Raw genomic sequence first — 20362 nt, 5'->3', positions numbered from 1 at the left:
ACCCTTGACTCGTGTGTCCCGGTTCATCTGCCTAATGGAAGATTAGCTCTGATTAGCCTTTAATTAGCTAAAGTGTCCCACTGACACACTCAAAACTTCTTGGCAGATTAGCTTCATGTTGGATCTGTTTTTAAACATTGTCACGGATTGTTATGGGATCATAGTTCATTGAAGTTACATATATGTTGTAATAAGTTTAGTAATTTCACTTTAATGTCAATTAATAGGTCATTTTCATTGCCATTAAAGTGAAATAACTGAACATAAACATACAAGCTTGATAAAAATGCTCATTTTATAAGAAAATTTCAGATGGCACTTAGAGGCTTTTGCATCTGAAGTCTTCATACATACATATATATATATTAGTTTTATATCCCGCCCACTTTTTCAGCTGTGCTGTTCCGGAAGTATTTTTTGCCATTAAATTCTATGATATGGATTTCCAATGCATGTATATGCATGTCCAATTAATGGAAATAATGACAATTATCCAATTTACCAACAATTAATTAAACATTTAACAAAAAATTTAATTTTTTAGGGCCCTATGACATCCGTTTTATTTTTCCCCCAAATTTTATTTTTTACCAAATTCTGTTTTAACTTTTCTGGATTCCATTTTAATCGTTTAATTACATTTTATTAAATAAAAAAGCATGTGTAATAAATTGAATTCTTAAAAACAACAAAATTTTTTAATGAAAAAAGTATTTTTTATGAAATGTTTTTTTCCCCTCAGAAATTCTCTTCCGTATTTTATTTTTCCGGCAATCAAATGAACACATACCATTTAATCTATTTTTTAATCATGAAATTCCATTTATTAATTAAAATTAATTTTAAAAATTAATTAAAATTTTGTCAAACTTTTTTGTGCTGCACAACAGAGCTTTACTGTTAAAATTAAAACATGGAAGAAAAACTGAGATTATGATGAAGCGTTTAAATTCAGCGTGAGGTAAATGAAACCGCACTTCCGTGTCATTTGTTTCAGAAGCACACAGATATGCAGGATTCATATTTAATATTATAGTCTATTTGTGGTTTAATATTCACGGACACTAGTCTATCGCAAGCAGATTTAAGTGTACTGACCTGCTTTTTATTCATTAATCAAAAATTTGACAAATTCCGTGACATTCTGCGTTATATACTGAATTCCGTTTTTATGACTGGATTCCGCGATTCCGTCCGCGTTTTCTGCATTGCGGAAATCTGGCTTTAGTGATGGAAAGAACAGAATAATCCAATTAAAAACAATAAATATAAACTACTCATTTAAAAATGTTGTATATATATATTTGAATTTTTCGAAAACGTTATTCGCAGTATTTCGTGGGAGTGGGTAGAGTTATTGAGAGCTTTTGGCAATTCTGCTTGTTTCTGTATAGAATCATGGGTAATGTAGTTTTTCAACACAAATTCTGCTGTTAAACATGATTATTTTAAAAAATATGCTGAAATAATATTACGGATTCAACAGAAGCAAATACCATGGATTAACAACCTCGTCGCTCGCAGTTGGGCTGACTATAGAGAAAATGAATGCAGATTTCACTTCTGGAACTGACTGTTGCGTGAATAGAGGAGTGTATCGCAGCACACATTAGTGTAGATAAATACAGCAGCTCATGTTAACACTGACCTTTAACACTAAAGTGTGTCTGACCTTAATCTCAATTATACAAACTAAAATAAAAAAGATGATTCCGGAATTACAGTCCAATTTGACATTCGCTCCGGAGGCTTAACAGAGCTCAAATACATGTTTATTAGGTCATTGTGATTTATTGTTCATGTTTGTGTGTTTGATGTGATTTTTGACTGTTGAAATCTATTGTGTTCTTGAAATGTGATGCACATTTACACTGTCATGTAAAATAATCTAGATTAACCTTTAGACCAGGGCAGGGCTGCATAAAGTACACAGAATAGTCTTACAAATTAGTCAATTTTTTATCTTTAAGACTGTTTATCACTCTGAGTCAGTTACATAAAAATGTAGATTGGTCTAATTTGATTCTGAACAGTAAGACTAACTACTGTTTGGTTATACTAGTTCTTAAGACATGATGGTTATGTTTATGACACTGGCCAAAGAGTCTAAAATTATTCTTTAAAATAAATGTTAAAATATACACTACCAGTCAAAAGTTTGGAAACATTACTGTGTTTTAATGCTTTTGAACGAAGTCGCTTATGCTCATCACTTTTTATCAATTTAACACATCCGTGCTGAATAAAAGCATTAATTTCTTTCAAAAAAAAGAAAGAAAAAAAAATTACTGACCTCAAATTTTTGAATGGTAGTGTATATTGTTACAAAAGATTTCTATTTTAAATAAATGCTGATATTTTTTTAAACTTTTTATTAATCAAAGAATCCTGAAAAAGTGTCACAGGTTATAAAACAATATTAAGCAGCACAACTGTTTCCAACATTGATAATAAATCATCATATCAGAATGATTTCTGAAGGATCATGTGACACTGAAGACTGGAGTAATGATGCTGAAAATTCAGCTTTGATCACAGAAATAAATTATATTTTAAAGTATATTAAAATAGAATTAAAAAAAATATATATATATATTATTAGGGCTGTCAAATGATTAAAATTTTTAATCAAATTAATCAGAATTTTCAGTGGATTAATCAGGATTAGTCACTATTTGCAATTACACCTGAATCCTAACCATTTTTTTTCTGAAATGCATACCAAAAGATAAATAACAGGACACAGATACATAATTTTCATATTATGTCCGTTTATTAACACAGCCAAATAATGGTGGTTTAAATCAAGCTGAAACATACTACACACCATAATATTTGTCTTTGTAATGTCCCATCACTTCCTCTTTGGCATTCCTCTTAACCAGGATGCTTTTTTTGTTAGTTTCTTGATAACAGACCGCTCCTAACTATAACACACCGTCGCCATGAAAAACAGAGCGTTGCCATGAACACACAGGATTCTAACCGTAGAGACGGAGCGCACTATTTTCTTTAGCGGAAGCAATACAATCATTTTTAAATCGATAAACTCCTTTTTAAATCATAATTTTGTTTCAAATTATTGATTTATTTGGTAGGTAGCAATGTAATAAGCGGGATCCGAACTCGTTCTGAATATTTTAAAGGTGTAACAGCTGATGAAAAAGCAGAGACGATTGTAGACGAAAATTAAGAGAGATTTTATCTTAGTTTTTATTTTATGCAAAACATTTTCGTCTCGTCTTTTTTCGTCAAATTCATGTTAATTTAGTCTTAGTGAGCGTTTTTGGACAGTGGTGCAGTCTTGCCATCGTCTCGTTTTAGTCATGAAAAAAAAGGTTGTTGACGAACATATTTCGTCTTGTCTGACGAAATTAACACTACATACATACATGTTATTGATATTTGACTTGGTTTAATTCATTCCAGAAGGAAACCTGAGTCTTCTACAATGCTAATGTGTCTACAATCCTTTGCAATCCATTTTGCTATTGTGTTGGTCAAATTATCTGAGGTTGATTTTGTTAATGGCCTGCGAACATTCAGCGTTGTCTGGCGCAAACCACTTGCTGAACCTGACAGCCCAGCAAACGCATGTTTGGCGTTGACATGGTACCTCAAGCTTGAACAGCTCAGGTGAAATTGAAACTCCTTGTTACAAATCTTGCAAATAACCTTGTACTTGTTAACTGTACCATTATCATTCTTTTTATATTTGAATCCGTCAATAGGCCCACTTTGCTCACCTTGCTCCATCTCGCCTCTAGCTCCCAACCACTTCCCTGACTTTCCTGACCTGAATAATTTGTCACACTGCGCATGCGTGAAATGCGTTAAAAAAATTCACGTAATTAACAACAAACAACTAATTAACGTCGTTAACGCGCTATTTTTGAAAGCCCTAAAATATATATATATACAGCTATGGAAAAAATTAAGAGACCACTCCAAGTTCAGAAATCAATGTTAAGTGGTCTCTTAATTTTTTCCATAGCTGTATATATATATATATAGCTATATATAAGCTTTCCTGTAGCTCAGTGGTTAGAGCATGGCACTAGCAATGCCAAGGTCATGGGTTCGATCCCAGGGATTGCACATACTCGGATACAAATGTATAGTATAATGCAATGTAAGTCGCTTTGGATAAAAGCGTCTGCCAAATGCATAAATGTAAATGTAAATGTAAATATATATTAAACATATATAAATGAATGTGCTAAAAACTCTATATTATGTTAGCTTAAACCAAATCTAAAGTCCAGATAAATTTATCATTGTCCTGCTCACATTAATATGTATTGTGTTAATTTAAAAAGTAATGTACAAGAATGTGACTCTGTACATCAATAATGATTATTTTAATGTCTTGATGATTTAGATGTCATGAGAATGTGCTAACTCAAGAGGATTTGTGTGCTGTATGTTTATGTTTCCATCTATTTATTGTCTTAGTATTTTTTATTCATTCTAACTCTGCAGATGACTGACAGGACATGGCGTTACTCTGTCGTCATGGCGATGGTCTCTTTAGCCTGGCTACTCCCTGTCATCGCTACTGCCACGCCCTCCTTCCCCAGGGATCTGCAGCCAATCAGTGTGGTGGGACTGGAAGGTGAGTCACATGACTGACAGGAGTTCATTGTGCTGGTCAGATTCTGTCCTCCATCCAAACTATTTCTCTGCAAAATTTGTGATTGTTTTTAATGGCCCGTCTTCAAAAATGCTGTTCTGTTGTAACTTTTTAAAAATAGTTTGTCTGAAGCAAAATGCATCTCTCTCTTTTTGCTCATATTTCTTATCAACTTATTGGCTTTTAATAGCAATCAATGGCATATTTTTTGCAAAATTTGTTTCCAACAAATGGAACAGTATTTTTTCTTTTCCCATTATTCTGACAACTAGATAACATTAATGTTAACACTAACATGCAGTAAAGTCACTACATACAAACACCAACGGCATTTCTGAGATTCAGAGCCTCACAGTTTTGTTGATCAGTTTGAGGGTTGATGTGTAAATTGACTGAAGTGTTTGTTGTGCTCCACAGACTCACTCCTGTATCCCAGTTTCCAGGGACTGATGTCACACAATAACTCGGAGCGTCTCGGTCTGGACTATCAGCGGATGATCAGGATCCAGCATATGCTGTACATCGCTGCCAGGTCCTTCTCTCTCGCTGGTTTATTCCAGTCAGTCCGTTCACACGCGTTCCAGATAACTGAAGAGAAATCTGTGCACCAAAACACATGCAGGCTGGAAAAACCACTCGAATTATACTGAAGTGAACGTATGGATTCAGAGTAAAAATGTGACTCGAGTATCTTCAAAGCATGCTTGAGTGAAAGTAAAAAAGTACAACTTTTAGTATTAAAATTTTAAGTATTAAAAAGTAGAAATAACCACTTTTGTGATGCCCAGTTAGTGCTTCTGTACGCAGATGTTTTTACATGGTTTATTTGAGGCATTTGGATGTTTTTAATTTATTAATCAGCATATAATGTAATTAATTTGATTAAATATGAATTAATTGACAGCCCTAATTGTTACTCAATATATTTATTTACCTTAATATAATTACAATACCATTGATCTACTCTGAACATCAATATATATTTACAAAGAATTTAACATTTATAATGTTTATTTAAACAGCAGTTGTTTTTGAGGTTTAAAACTGTAGTGGACAGTTACTGCTGACCAATCAATCAATCAATCAATCAATCAATCAATCAATCAATCAATCTCAATGTTAAAAATGAAGTAATTTTGTCTCACAGAAGCATATCTCTTAACCTCAGAGCTCAAAGTTATGTTTTGAAAGGTTTATACATGCTATTAAAAAATCTTTATGGATTTTTTAAAATTGTATTTTACTCCCAGAAGTATATTGTTGCACTCTATTGCTCAGCTAGAAAATATAAATAACCCAAAAAATCCTGATTGGATGGTCACTATGTTATTATGCAGTGAAATTATACATTTGACTGAAAACAGCTGGAGAAATCATGAATTGCACAGTATGACATTTTCTTGTGTTTTCCACCTGTTTAGAGATCATGTGTTTGTTGTGAATCTCACTGCATCAGTGGATAGAATCATCCCACAGCAGGTAAACACACACACACACACACACACACACAGGTGTAAGCTTCATACGTGAGGTCTGACAGTAATCTGTTCTTTCAGATTCTGACGTGGAGATCTACAGACGTGTCAAAGTGTGCCGTGCGAGGAAGAAACAGCGTGAGTGTCTCATTAGAGCAGATCTGAGATCAGATGAAGAGTGATGGGACACACAGCTGGACTAAAGATGTGTCTCTGCTGGGAAAGTGTCAGCTGACGAAGCCACACAGCCAGAAGAGCCACTGAATTTATTTTGTGTTGGACCACAAACCTTCAGAGACGTTTAACAGATGTTTTTCACTCAGAGAAGCTCATGTTGGGATTGTGTCTGCCGTGTTTTGCTCTGTTTACACCTTATGTTAACATTAATCTCTTATGTGTTTCCTGTGAGCACTTGTATTTGGATTTCATCTATGTCAACAAGTGAACGGATCACAAAACATTTGCTTCTGTCCATATAGATGCATCCTAACAGCAGGTGTAAACGGACTCTTGTGTGTTTGACTTTAAATCATCTTCTGTCTGCTTTCAGGATGAATGTTATAATTACATCAAAGTTCTTGTGCCTCGTAACGATGAGACTCTGTTTGCGTGTGGAACCAACGCTCTGAACCCCGCCTGCCGAAACTACAGAGTGAGTTCCCTGATTTCAGCTGCTTGTCAATCAGCGCCATCTCATGGACAGATGTTTTAATGCTCACCCTGTTGTTGTGATGGTTTGTGGTCAGTTGAGTTCGCTGGAGCAGGTCGGTCAGGAGCTGTTGGGTCAGGCCCGATGTCCATTCGAGTCTCGCCAGTCCAACGTAGGAGTGTTTGCAGGTGAGCTGCTGAAACACACACACTACATTCACATCCGTTCAGGTGCTCAGCAAAGCATTTGGGTTTTTCCAAACATCCACAGTTTGTGTATGCGTGTATTACAGGGATGTGATCCTCGTATTTTCTGACCACAGAAGTATGACCTACATTAACTGATTAAATTAGAAAAAAATTCAGTGTGTGGTGTGTTTTGGAGCAGCTCGATTCACAATAAATGCTATGTTTCATTATCTGAAGCAAAAAAAAATTATAACAAGACAATAATATTAAAATTTTACTGTTGTTCTGTAAAATTATAAATTGAATTATAAATGAAATGAAATACATGTAATAAAACATTTTAATTGACACTAAATAGTAATATATTTCTTTGATTTGTTTATTTTTACAATATAAATAATACGTTTTGATTACTATTATTAATGAAAAATAAATAAAATTTTATTTGACATTAAATAGTAATATATTTTTTATTTATTTGTTTATTTTTTACAATATAAATAATAGATTAAAACAATATTTAATTATTATTAATAATAATAAAATGAAATGCGTTTAATAATACATTTTATTTGACATTAAATAGTAATATTTTTGTTGATTGTTGTAATCTGTCCAATCAGGTGACGGAACATCATAGGTGGGTGACGTCACTGACCAGGAACTATAAAGCCAGCCCAAACACACTCACATTCAGCTTCTGAAATACTGAAGCAATAGTATGCCATAGACAGGCCCTGTAATACATCGGCCAAATCCCAAGCCGGTACTCTCATGCGTACAGCAGGTCTGAGCCTCAAAGTGCCACGAAGGAAACGAGTTATATGTGGGTGTCTCCCCAAAGAGACTCCACTGAAAGGAGCGTGGTAAGCAGCTAAGGCCGCCACGTACATGTGGCGACCAGGGCGGGCGAGAGCTGTGAGGGAACGGCGCGAGGCCGGTGGCGCGAGTGTTAATGAGCTTCACCTGGGAGGCGCACCGGCCTTAAGTCCCTCACGGAGGAGCTCCGGGAGCATAAAAGGAGGAGCGACTACCGTGGAGGACGAGAGAGGACCAGGCCTGGACTTTATTTTATGGTTTATTATGTTTGTGTGGCCGGCAGACGTCCGCGAGGGTCTGCCGGCATTACTTTAGTTTTGTTCTTTGTTTATTTATTTATTTTATATTAAAGTTATGTTGAATGTTCGCCGGTTCCCGCCTCCTTCTTCCCACATCTACTAACCGTACTACATTGGTGCCGAAACCCGGGAGGAAGGAGGGACATGCTGTTGGAGAGCCCTCGCTGCTGAGGGGGATCGCGGTGCTGCGGAGTTCGGGCAGCGCGGCAGTGAAGACCGCGAGAGGCTGCCCGAGGCGGTGGTACTGGAGCCTAGTGAAAGGTGGGACGGAGAGCTCGAGGCCGTGCCCCTGGGACGAGGTGGGGTGGCTGCCGTCCAAGAGGGAGCGGAGGAGTCGCCGCCGTTCGCCGTGGGCCGGAGCCTGCTGCCGTCCGCCATAAAGGGGAGGAGCAGGGAACGGGGGACTCGCTGCCGGCTGCCCTCAGTCGGAGGAGCCATCGCCGGCCGCCAGGAGGCGGTCGAGGATCGGGTCGTCCACCGAGCGTCCAGTGCCACCGCATGGCACCGCGAAGAAGAGCCTCTCGGCAGGCTGAGGACCAAGCGGCAGTGTGTCGGGGAACCGGACCAAGATTTTTTTTTTTCTTTTTCCTCTCGTCCTGTCGCTCCCCTTGCTTCCGTCTCCTTTCTCTCGTCTCGTCTGTCCTTACCCCCAGGTGCTGCGGCCGCCGAGACAGGCCCCGGGGGGGAGTAGAGCGCAGTCTCGGGAGTACCCCCCCGGCCTGCGAGGGGCGATGGGGGTATGTGGCGACCAGGGCGGGCGAGAGCCGTGAGGGAACGGCGCGAGGCCGGTGGCGCGAGTGTTAATGAGCTTCACCTGGGAGGCGCACCGGCCTTGAGTCCCTCACGGAGGAGCTCCGGGAGCATAAAAGGAGGAGCGACTACCATGGAGGACGAGAGAGGACCAGGCCTGGACTTTATTTTATGGTTTATTATGTTTGTGTGGCCGGCAGACGTCCGCGAGGGTCTGCCGGCATTACTTTCGTTTTGTTCTTTGTTTATTTTATGTAAACATAGTTATGTTGAATGTTCGCCGGTTCCCGCCTCCTTCTTCCCACATCTACTAACCGTACTACAGTACACCTTTAGTGTAGAGGGGGATAACCCTGAAGAGAATCTTTCTTGCAGGAAATACAGAACTGAACTAACCGGGCAGTTAACAGGATCCCACTGACGATTCTCACACCAGGAAGTGAATAATCTCCACTTCAAAGCGTATAGTTTCCTTGTGGAGGGAGCTCTGGACTAGAGTATGGTCTCAACAACCTCAGTTGAGAGACCGGAATCTATGAGCTGTGCGCTCTCAGAGGCCACTCCCACAGCATCCATGACTCCGGGTGGGGGTGCAAAATCAGACCGTCCGCCTAAGAGAGAAGGTCCCTCCTGATCGGAATCTCCATCGAGAAGGGACATCACGTCCGAAAACCATACTCAGGCTGGCCAGAACGGGGCAATTAATAGTAGACGGGCCCCGTCTCGGCGTACTCTCTCCAGAACTCCCGGGAGTAGCGCAATCAGGGGAAATGCGTACAGCGGTAGCCTCGGCCACGGCTGTACCATAGCATCCAGCCCAAGAGGTGCCGGGCTTGTCATTGAGAACCACAGTGGACAGTGAGTTGTCTCTTGAGACGCAAACAGGTCCACTTGGGCAGTTCGCCGTAGTTCTCCCATAAGAGCTTCACCACCTCGGGGTGAAGTCTCCATTCCCCGGGCCTCGGCCCCTGCCTCGACAGGATGTCTGCTCCCACATTCAGGTACACACATTCCCACATTCGGGATATACACTGCTCTGAGGAAGAGCAGTTTCCCTTGGGACCACTGGAGAATCTGATTCACCAACTTGTAAAGTGGGCGTGATCTCAGACCTTCTTTGATGATTTATATAAGAGATCTCAGCTGTGTTGTCTGATTGAACTAACACATGTTGATCCCTGAGGTCTGGGAGGAAGTATTTCAAGGCTAGAAATACCGCCATCATTTCTAAGCAATTTATGTGCCAAGAGAGATGATAATCCTGCCACAGACCCTGGGTCGAGCGGACACTCCTGATCGCCCCCCAGCCCGTGAGGGATGCATCTGTCATTAGAGTGACTCGATGACTGATGACACCCAACACCTGTCCTTGGGACAGAAACCAAGGTTTCTTCCATAGGTTCAGAGCACGTAGGCATCGCCGCGTGACTTTGATTATACAAAATAAATTCCCCCTCGGTGAGAACCCTTTGGTTTTGAGCCACCACTGCAGTGGTCTCATGTTCAGCAGGCCAAAAGGTATCATGTTGGACGCTGCTGCCATAAGACCTAACAGTCTCTGAAACTGTTTGACAGTGAGTGACTGGCCCAGCTTTATGTGTGAGACATTCAACAGAATTGATGTCATGCACGCCGGAGATAAACGGGCCCGCATGATCACCGAATCCCATACCACGCCTAGATAACTGGTTCTCTGAGCTGGAGAAAGCACACTTTTCTTCGCGTTTATTCTAAACCCCAACCTTCTCATGTGAGCGAGAACAACATCTCGATGTTGAACCGCCATCTGCTCTGATTGGGCCAGAATCAACCAATCGTCTATGTAATTCCGCAAGGGCGCCATTGCCGCGTCTACACATTTCGTGAAGGTTCGAGGTGATAACGCTAGGCCGAAGGGAAGATCCCTGTATTGGTATGCTTCACCCCCGAAAGCAAACCTTAGGAACTTCCTGTGTTGCGGAAGGATTGATACATGAAAGTATTCATCCTTTAGATCTATCGTGACAAACCAGTCCTCGGACCTGATTTGTGACATGATATGTTTTACTGTCAGCATCTTGAACTTGAGCTTCGCTACTGTTTTGTTCAGCTGACGAAGATCTAAAATTGGACGCAACTCTTTCTTTGGCACAATGAAATAGCGGCTGTAAAATCCTGACTCCCTGCTGGGAGGAGGAACCCTTTCTATAGCCTCCTTTCGCAAGAGAGTCTACTTCTTGTGCCATCACCAGAGCCTGCTCTGAATTTACCACTGTGGGTATGACCCCATTGAATTGAGGTGGGCGTGTTCGAAACTGAATTGCATACCCTCTTTCTATCGTGTGCAGGACCGACTGAGATACTTTTGACAGATTTTTCCACTCTGACAAAAAATCTACTAGGGCAACCAGCCTCTCGAGGCTGACCTCTGGTGTTATATGGGCAGCCAGCACAGTGCCCTGAAGCGGAGCCCCAGCAGGGAACAACTGGGCTGACTGCAGAGAAAACGCGCCACCCTCGGGAAACACGCGAGGAGCTACTGCGCCCCGGTTTGATAGTGGGCATAACAGAGTGCCTCTCTGAGGACGCTCAGCAGCCGTAGGGACTTGGGTGCGGCGAGGAAGAAACTGCTGCATAGCAGCAGCCTGCTTCCTCGCCTCCTGAAACCTCTCGGTGACCGTGGCGATAGCGTCACCAAAGAGGCCAGAAGGATTAAGTGGGGCATCCAGGAGAAATTACTTTTCTTTGTCCTTAATGTCGGACAGATTCAGCCACAGATGACGCTCCGTTGCCACTAGAGCTGCCATGGAGCGGTCAATGGACTTGTCCGTCTCTTTAGTGGCACGGAGGGCTAAATCTGCTGACTGACGGAGTTCCTGGATGAACTCCGCCCCCACTTCATCACTATCACCCAAATCCTTCAGCAGGTCAGCCTGGTATGCTTGGATGATAGCCATACTGTGCAAGCATGCAGCTGCCTGACCTGCTGCCGAGTACGCTTTGCCCACTAATGCTGAGGTAGTTTTCAGCGGCTTAGTGGGCAACGTCGGGGCTTTGAGGGACGACGCCGCCTGCGGAGAGAGATGGCTCGCAAGCGTCTCTTCCGCTCTTGGCATTGCTACATACCCGTGTTTTCTCATTCCAGCCACGTTACTGTGAGTGGAGGTCTGAGGGGTGAAAACACGGGAAGATACTGGTCTCTTCCATGATCTCGACACCTCAGTGTGGAGATCGGGAAAAAACGGTAGCGCCCGACGTGGAGGTTGAGCAGCCCTTGATGGTAGGAAGTGTTCATCAAGCTTACTGCGGGATTGCTGTTCTTGCTTCTCGGCTGGCCAATCGATATTGAGCTTGGCGAGTAAGCACCTCCATGAGCTCCTCGCTCACGGGAGAGGGAAGTGGCAAGTCTTCGGTCTCTCCCGTTGCAAGGGTGCACACACTTCCTAAACTGCTGCTGTTCACTCGCCATAATAACTTTCACCTGAAAGATGGTAGGCAGACAACAATAAATAAGACAGACAAGACACAGCTGAAGACACAGAAGCTGAATGTGAGTGTGTTTGGGCTGGCTTTATAGTTCCTGGTCAGTGACGTCACCCGCCTATGACGTTCCGTCACCTGATTGGACAGATTTCATACGTGCTTCATGACGACATTCGCAGAGGCGTTCCCATAGCAACTATGCAGTGCGAGTTCCCTTGAAAGAGAACCAGTATTTTGATTATTTATTTATTGTATAGTCATATTGAATGTTTTTTTCTGTAGCCGATCACCTGCCTGTGATTGATTTGACTAAAATGCTTTTGATTGGCAGTCTCACATTTTAACCAGAGGCCTGCGTTTGAGTCTCTTCACTTCATGTACGTTTCTATTTCAGGCGGTCATTTCTATTCGGCCACAGTGACGGACTTCCAAGCGAGCGACGCGGTGATCTACAGGAGTTTAGGAGGAGAGGGGCGGCCCGTCCTGCGAACGGTCAAATACGACTCCAAATGGCTGAGAGGTGCTGCTTTAACTTCATCAAGATGTTTACATGAACATGAATGATTCCTCAGATCATGTGTGTTGTTGAGGAGAGTCAGATGCACCATTTTCAGCTTTATTTGTCTCTGCAGAGCCTCACTTCCTGCATGCTGTAGAATATGGCAACTATGTGTATTTCTTCTTCAGTGAGATTGCAGTGGAGCACACCGCCGCTGGGAAGGTAAATCATGTGTCTGTGCTGTTATGAAATGGGATCCAAACAGAAGCATTCTGTATAAAAACAGTTGAAGTGTTCCTGTTAGTCATTCTCCTCATTTCTCTTCCTCGTTGGCGTAGGTGGTGTATTCACGAGTGGCTCGCGTGTGTAAGAACGACAGCGGCGGCTCCACACGCGTGCTGGATCGCTACTGGACGTCGTTTCTGAAGGCGCGGCTGAACTGCTCAGTTCCTGGAGACACGTTCTTTTACTTCGACGTGCTGCAGTCCGTCACCAACGTGCTTCTGATCAACCAGCGGCCCGCTGTGGTCGGAGTCTTCACCACACAAATCAACAGGTACACACAATCACAACACACACTCACAGAAACACCATATGTCTGTTAACTCTTAACTTCTTTGTGTCTCAGCATTCCCGGTTCAGCCGTCTGTGGGTTTTATCTGGATGACATCGAGCGGGTTTTTAATGGGAAGTTTAAAGAGCAGAAGAACAGCGATTCGATGTGGACGTCAGTGCCTGAGGAACACGTGCCCAAACCACGGTGAGATGTTTGTGATGACGACTGTTCAAAAAACAGGGAGAATCTCACTAAACCTGTCAGAAACAGATTTCCCCAAATCAAAAGGGAAAAATTAAGAAAAAGCATTTTGCAGACATATTCAAAACATAGGCATTTTAAAAAAAAATAGGGCTGGGTATTGACACAATTTTCACAATTTGATTCGATTACTATTCACATGCATTCAATTCGATTGCAGTTACAGTAAAAAAAAATCTCTCCACTAATGCTGTAAACTACACATGGGAGTCAGCTGGTACTACTGTAATAATATTGAAGGTTAAATTAACTTATTTATATACAAACACTTAAATTACACTCAATGTTTTTATTATAGATAAAGTTTAGAATTACATAATCATATTTCTACTCCAATTCGGTTTTTGAAATATAAACATTTAAATCGCGGCTGTCATATCTGATTTATTCAAACATGCATAAAATATTGAAGAACATTAAAAATTATAATGAATATGTAACGGTGCATAGCTATATTTATCAGAATGTTGCTTTCTAGAGTCACTTTTCTAGCTGACTAATGAGTTTATGGTCACTGAATGTGTTTTTCTGAGGTAAATGTGACGTCACGTGACATTGAAGCTGTTTTATTGAGGTTGAAGCACTGATTGAGCGATTACACGAGACATGATACGGATTTCAGTAAGTTGTACTGTATATTTTAACATACCTTCAGATGTTCATGTTTATTTCGCTGTAACTTGTATTAAAGCGGAGGAGAGGATGATCACATGCTTCTCTTTAACTGAGGCGCTAAAACGATCCGTCACGCCACATTAAACAGCGCCAAAACGTTATTTATTTTCTGAATCTCATAATAAGATAGACGTTACTTGAGACTTTGCTTCATATTAAAAGTAACAAAGATTATTGTGATTTATTGGATGGGAGGCGCTACATATTCTGCTCATTCATCAACTGAAAACAGACTAGACTAATCGATTCTTGGGATTTAAGAATCACTATCGGTTCGTAAAAATGAGAATTAAAATCGAGAAATCAATATTTTTTTACCCAGCCCTATTAAAAAACAAATAAAAAATATAGCTGCGAGCAGCGATGGCGGGCCCAAGCCCGGTGGCACCGCCACCCCGGTGGCTTCAGGGCAACTGTGCACAGCGGGCAATAGGCACTTAAAACGGTTAAACATCAAAGGACTATGTCAAATTCACTCCACATTTACTGTACTACAAGGTGCCACTATAGAGCCCCTCCTCCCTGCCCATTTTCAAAGGATTACATGTGCCAAGTTTTAACATTATTCTGATGAATTTTGAAGCAAATCAGGTAAAAATAAGAGGGTGATCTCAATGTATGCTGAAAGTGACACATTTTCTGCTTCCAGTTGGTGGCGCTATGACTTTGAATCACAATACTCAAATCCATGTGATCAGCCTTGTACAACGAAGACTAAGCCAAAGTTTCATCAAAATCAATTAATGTATGCAGAAGTTATAACACTTTGTTTCCCTTTTCTTGCCATAAATTCGTTGCCCTCGCCACGGCCAAACCGTTTGAGATATCAATAATCCGTTTTCAATTTAACAACTTAAATGTGTTAGCAACATGTTAAAAATAGCTTGGTGTAAATTGGATAAACCCTGTAGGAGTAGTAGTATAAAATTCATAGCCTGTTTTTTCAAAAAATTAACATTCAAACCAAAATAGCTGACTTCCTGTTGGTCGGAGCTAATGAATGTAAATTAGAAAATTGTCCGGCTTGATGAGAATAATATGTGTACCGAGTTTGGTGACTGTAGGAAAAACTAACCCCCACTTTTGTCAAAAGGTGGCGCTACTGAGCCCCTCCACCACGCCCATTTCTATGGCTTTGTCCATGTCTACTGGTTGACAATATTGATGTGTGTGTCGAGTTTCATGCAATTTGAAGCATGTTAAGAGCCTCAAAAACACTCAAGAATATTATTACAGTTTGACCTGTTGCCATGGCAACAATATTTCAAATATCAAAAATCCTGTCATAGGTCTACATCTGCTGTGTATTGACATTACACTGATGAAGTTTGAAGCAAATCAGGTAAAAATAAGAGGGTGATCTCAAAACATTTCAAAAAGTGATACACTTCCTGCTGCCAGTTGGTGGCGCTATAACTTTGACTCACAATAGTCACATCCATGTGATCAGACTCCTATAACGAACACACTCGTGAAGTTTCATAAAGATCAATATATGTATTAAGACGTTATAACACATTTCCTGTTTCCTTTTTCTCGCCATAAATTCGTTGCCTCGCCACGGCCAAACCGTTCGAGATATCAAAAATCCCCTGGCAATTTTTAATCATCAGTGTCTTGACTTCATGCTGACCGAGTTTGGTGGCGATCGGATTAATCGTCTAGGAGGAGTATATCAAATTCCAGAGCATGCGTTTTCAAACAACCCTTAATAGCTGACTTCCTGTTGGCGTGGCGATTAACTTAGAGTGCGAAAGTTGTTCGGCCCGATGAGGTCTATATGTGTACCGAGTTTCATACTAATACGTGCAAGCATGTTTAATATATGGACCAAATTTTCAGACTTTTTCAAGGGGGCGCTGTCGAGCCCCCCTGCCACGCCCGGGTACCAGCCTCTCCGGCGTCCTAATGGCCGCGGATTCCAATGTGTGTGCCAATTTTCAAGAGTTTTTGAGCATGTTAAGGCCCCCAAAAAGCCCCGGAAGACGGAAAAAAAAAAAAAATTAAAAAAAATAAAAATATAGCTGCGAGCAGCGATGGCGGGCCCAAGCCCGGTGGCACCGCCACCCCGGTGGCTTCAGGGCAACTGTGCACGGCGGGCAATAGGCACTTAAAACGGTTAAACATCAAAGGACTATGTCAAATTCACTCCACATTTACTGCACTACAAGGTGCCGCTATAGAGCCCCTCCTCCCTGCCCATTTTCAAAGGATTACATGTGCCAAGTTTTAACATTATTCTGATGAATTTTGAAGCAAATCAGGTAAAAATAAGAGGGTGATCTCAATGTATGCTGAAAGTGACACATTTTCTGCTTCCAGTTGGTGGCGCTATGACTTTGAATCACAATAGTCAAATCCATGTGATCAGCCTTGTACAACGAAGACTAAGCCAAAGTTTCATCAAAATCAATTAATGTATGCAGAAGTTATAACACTTTGTTTCCCTTTTCTTGCCATAAATTCGTTGCCTCGCCACGGCCAAACCGTTTGAGATATCCAAAATCCGTTTGCAATTAAACAACTTCAATGTGTTAGCAACAAGTTAAAAAAAGCTTGGTGTAAATTGGATAAACCCTGTAGGAGTAGTAGTATAAAATTCATAGCCTGTTTTTTCAAAAAATTAACATTCAAACAAAAATAGCCGACTTCCTGTTGGTCGGAGCTAATGAATGTAAATTAGAAAATTGTCCGGCTTGATGAGATCAATATATGTACCGAGTTTGGTGACTGTAGGAAAAACTAACCCCCCCACTTTTGTCAAAAGGTGGCGCTACTGAGCCCCTCCACCACGCCCATTTCTATGGCTTTGTCCATGTCTACTGGTTGACAATATTGATGTGTGTGTCGAGTTTCATGCAAATTGAAGCATGTTAAGAGCCTCAAAAACACTCAAGAATATTATTACAGTTTGACCTGTCGCCATGGCAACGATATTTCAAATATCAAAAATCCTGTCATAGGTCTACATCTGCTGTGTATTGACATTACACTGATGAAGTTTGAAGCAAATCAGGTAAAAATAAGAGGGTGATCTCAAAGCATTTTAAAAGTGATACACTTCTTGCTGCCATTTGGTGGCGCTATAACTTTGACTCACAATAGTTACATCCATGTGATCAGACTACTACAACCAACACACTCCTGAAGTTTCATAAACATCAATCAATGTATGCAGAAGTTATAACACATTTCCTGTTTCCCTTTTCTCGCCATAAATTCGTTGCCTCGCCACGGCCAAACCGTTTGAGATATCCAAAATCCGTTTGCAATTAAACAACTTCAATGTGTTCGCAACAAGTTAAAAAAAGCTTGGTGTAAATTGGATAAACCCTGTAGGAGTAGTAGTATAAAATTCATAGCCTGTTTTTTCAAAAAATTAACATTCAAACCAAAATAGCAGACTTCCTGTTGGTCGGAGCTAATGAATGTAAATTAGAAAATTGTCCAACTTGATGAGAATAATATGTGTACCGAGTTTGGTGACTGTAGGAAAAACTAACCCCCCCACTTTTGTCAAAAGGTGGCGCTACTGAGCCCCTCCACCACGCCCATTTCTATGGCTTTGTCCATGTCTACTGGTTGACAATATTGATGTGTGTGTCGAGTTTCATGCAATTTGAAGCATGTTAAGAGCCTCAAAAACACTCAAGAATATTATTACAGTTTGACCTGTTGCCATGGCAGCAATATTTCAAATATCAAAAATCCTGTCATAGGTCTACATCTGCTGTGTATTGACATTACACTGATGAAGTTTGAAGCAAATCAGGTAAAAATAAGAGGGTGATCTCAAAACATTTCAAAAAGTGATACACTTCCTGCTGCCAGTTGGTGGCGCTATAACTTTGACTCACAATAGTCACATACATGTGATCAGACTCCTATAACGAACACACTTGTGAAGTTTCATAAAGATCAATATATGTATTAAGACGTTATAACACATTTCCTGTTTCCTTTTTCTCGCCATAAATTCGTTGCCTCGCCACGGCCAAACCGTTCGAGATATCAAAAATCCCCTGGCAATTTTTAATCATCAGTGTCTTGACTTCATGCTGACCGAGTTTGGTGGCGATCGGATTAATCGTCTAGGAGGAGTATATCAAATTCCAGAGCATGCGTTTTTCAAACAACCCTTAATAGCTGACTTCCTGTTGGCGTGGCGATTAACTTAGAGCGCGAAAGTTGTTCGGCCCGATGAGGTCTATATGTGTATCGAGTTTCATACTAATACGTGCAAGCATGTTTAATATATGGACCAAATTTTCAGACTTTTTTCAAGGGGGCGCTGTCGAGCCCCCCTGCCACGCCCGGGTACCAGCCTCTCCGGCGTCCTAATGGCCGCGGATTCCAATGTGTGTGCCAATTTTCAAGAGTTTTTGAGCATGTTAAGGCCCCCAAAAAGCCCCGGAAGACGGAAAAAAAAATAAAAAATAAAAAAATAAAAAAAAATAATAATAATCCTTAGAAGAACAAGAGGGCCCTGCGCGAATTTTCGCTTGGGCCCTAATAATAATCCTTAGAAGAACAAGAGGGCCCTGCGCGAATTTTCGCTTGGGCCCTAATAATCCTTAGAAGAACAAGAGGGCCCTGCGCGAATTTTCGCTTGGGCCCTAATGACAAAAAACACACACAAAGTAACATTTTAACTAAAATTAAAATGAAAACAGAAAATATAAAACAAAATAATCTGTATCAATGATAGTAAAGTAACACTGGTCTGTGTGTGTGTGTGTGTGTGTGTGTGTGTGTGTGTGTGTGTGTGTGTTCAGTCCAGGTTTGTGTGCAGGTGAAGGTTCGGCGTCCTCGTTCTCGTCCTCTGTTCACTTCCCAGACTCTGTGCTGACATTCATTAAGACACACCCACTGATGGACGAGTCTGTGCCGTCAGTCAACAGCCAACCACTGATCACCAACACCGCCAGCAGGTACTACACACACACACACACACACATACACACACACACACACACACACACTCACAATCTCACACACACACTGACCATGTGATTCTGTCATCACACTCATGAGCTTGTATTGTGCAGGTATAAACTGACTCAGATTGTTGTGGATACGGCGGCCGGGCCTCATAAGAACCGCACCGTTGTGTTTCTGGGCTCTGAGGACGGACGGGTTCTGAAGGTTCTGACCAGCATTCAAGGCAACAGCTCACATGGATCCAGACTACTGGAGGACATCGATGTGTTCAACCCCACGCAGTGAGTGTCTGAATTACACTTCTGCTTGTAGATCAACATGACTTTGTTTCCTGTCGTACTGATGTAAACCCGAACATCGTGTTGCAGGTGCAGCGGTGAGCGCAGGGTGTTGGGTCTGGAGCTGGACAAGGAGCATCACGCTCTCTATGTGGCGTTTTCCAGCTGCATCATCAGAGTTCCTCTCAGCCGCTGCACTCGACACGCCACCTGCAAGAGGTGAGACCAGGTCACATGGGGTATATGTAACGAATGAAAATTACACTAAAATACTAATTTACCTTGATAAAACCTGCAGAAACAAAGTCTTGTTGTGTTACTTCACATATTAGTCTTTTATCACTCTGTTCCTCCACAGCCGCTGTCTCTACACACATGACCCATACTGCATCTGGCTGCGGACGGGACGCTGCGCTGACGTGGCTCCAGGATTTAAGTAAGAGTGACATCACTTTCTGCTGCATGATCACTGATTGGTCATATCACATGGAGCCAAACTAAACTATCTGTCTGTGTTTTTGTGATGAGCAGGGCAGGTTTTGAGCAGGACATCGATGGTGACCAATCACATTTATTTGACACATGCACTGGTAAGTGAGTCTGACGCGTTACAGCAGTGATGCTTCAGTTGTGTCATATTTTAATGTCACATGCACTACCAGTCAAAAGTTTGCAAACATTACTATTTTTAATGTTTTTGAACAAAGTATCTTATGCTCATTAAGGCTACATTTATTTCATAATAAATACAGAAAAAACTATAATATGATGATTTATTATCAGTGTTGGAAACAGTTGTGCTGCTTAATATTATTTTATAACCTGTGATACTTTTTCAGGATTCACTGATGAATAAAAGGTTACAAAATATCAGCAT

The 20362-nt window shown here is 41.3% G+C and overlaps 1 protein-coding gene across 5 annotated transcripts in view; it reads left to right on the top strand.

Annotated features, from left to right (window-relative positions):
- Positions 1–20362, top strand: part of sema6ca (sema domain, transmembrane domain (TM), and cytoplasmic domain, (semaphorin) 6Ca) — a 28761-nt gene that overhangs the window by 5986 nt on the left and 2413 nt on the right. For 3 of the 5 annotated variants that reach the window (XM_067411334.1, XM_067411335.1, XM_067411336.1), the window contains 15 exons: positions 4483–4615; positions 5051–5165; positions 6055–6112; positions 6190–6246; positions 6659–6760; positions 6855–6945; positions 12670–12795; positions 12908–12996; positions 13113–13330; positions 13403–13534; positions 19042–19197; positions 19315–19488; positions 19576–19704; positions 19844–19921; positions 20017–20075. In XM_067411334.1, coding sequence (XP_067267435.1) covers positions 4483–4615; positions 5051–5165; positions 6055–6112; positions 6190–6246; positions 6659–6760; positions 6855–6945; positions 12670–12795; positions 12908–12996; positions 13113–13330; positions 13403–13534; positions 19042–19197; positions 19315–19488; positions 19576–19704; positions 19844–19921; positions 20017–20075 — 1717 coding nt within the window. Of the gene's footprint in view, positions 1–4455; positions 4616–5050; positions 5166–6054; positions 6113–6189; positions 6247–6658; positions 6761–6854; positions 6946–12669; positions 12796–12907; positions 12997–13112; positions 13331–13402; positions 13535–19041; positions 19198–19314; positions 19489–19575; positions 19705–19843; positions 19922–20016; positions 20076–20362 lie in introns of all 5 variants that reach the window. The other 2 variants (XM_067411333.1, XM_067411331.1) reach the window with 2 other exon arrangements.

The sequence above is a fragment of the Chanodichthys erythropterus genome, chromosome 15 (genome assembly GCF_024489055.1).
Source record: "Chanodichthys erythropterus isolate Z2021 chromosome 15, ASM2448905v1, whole genome shotgun sequence".
Lineage (NCBI taxonomy): Eukaryota > Metazoa > Chordata > Actinopteri > Cypriniformes > Xenocyprididae > Chanodichthys > Chanodichthys erythropterus.
This window is presented reverse-complemented; position numbering and strand designations above follow the sequence as displayed.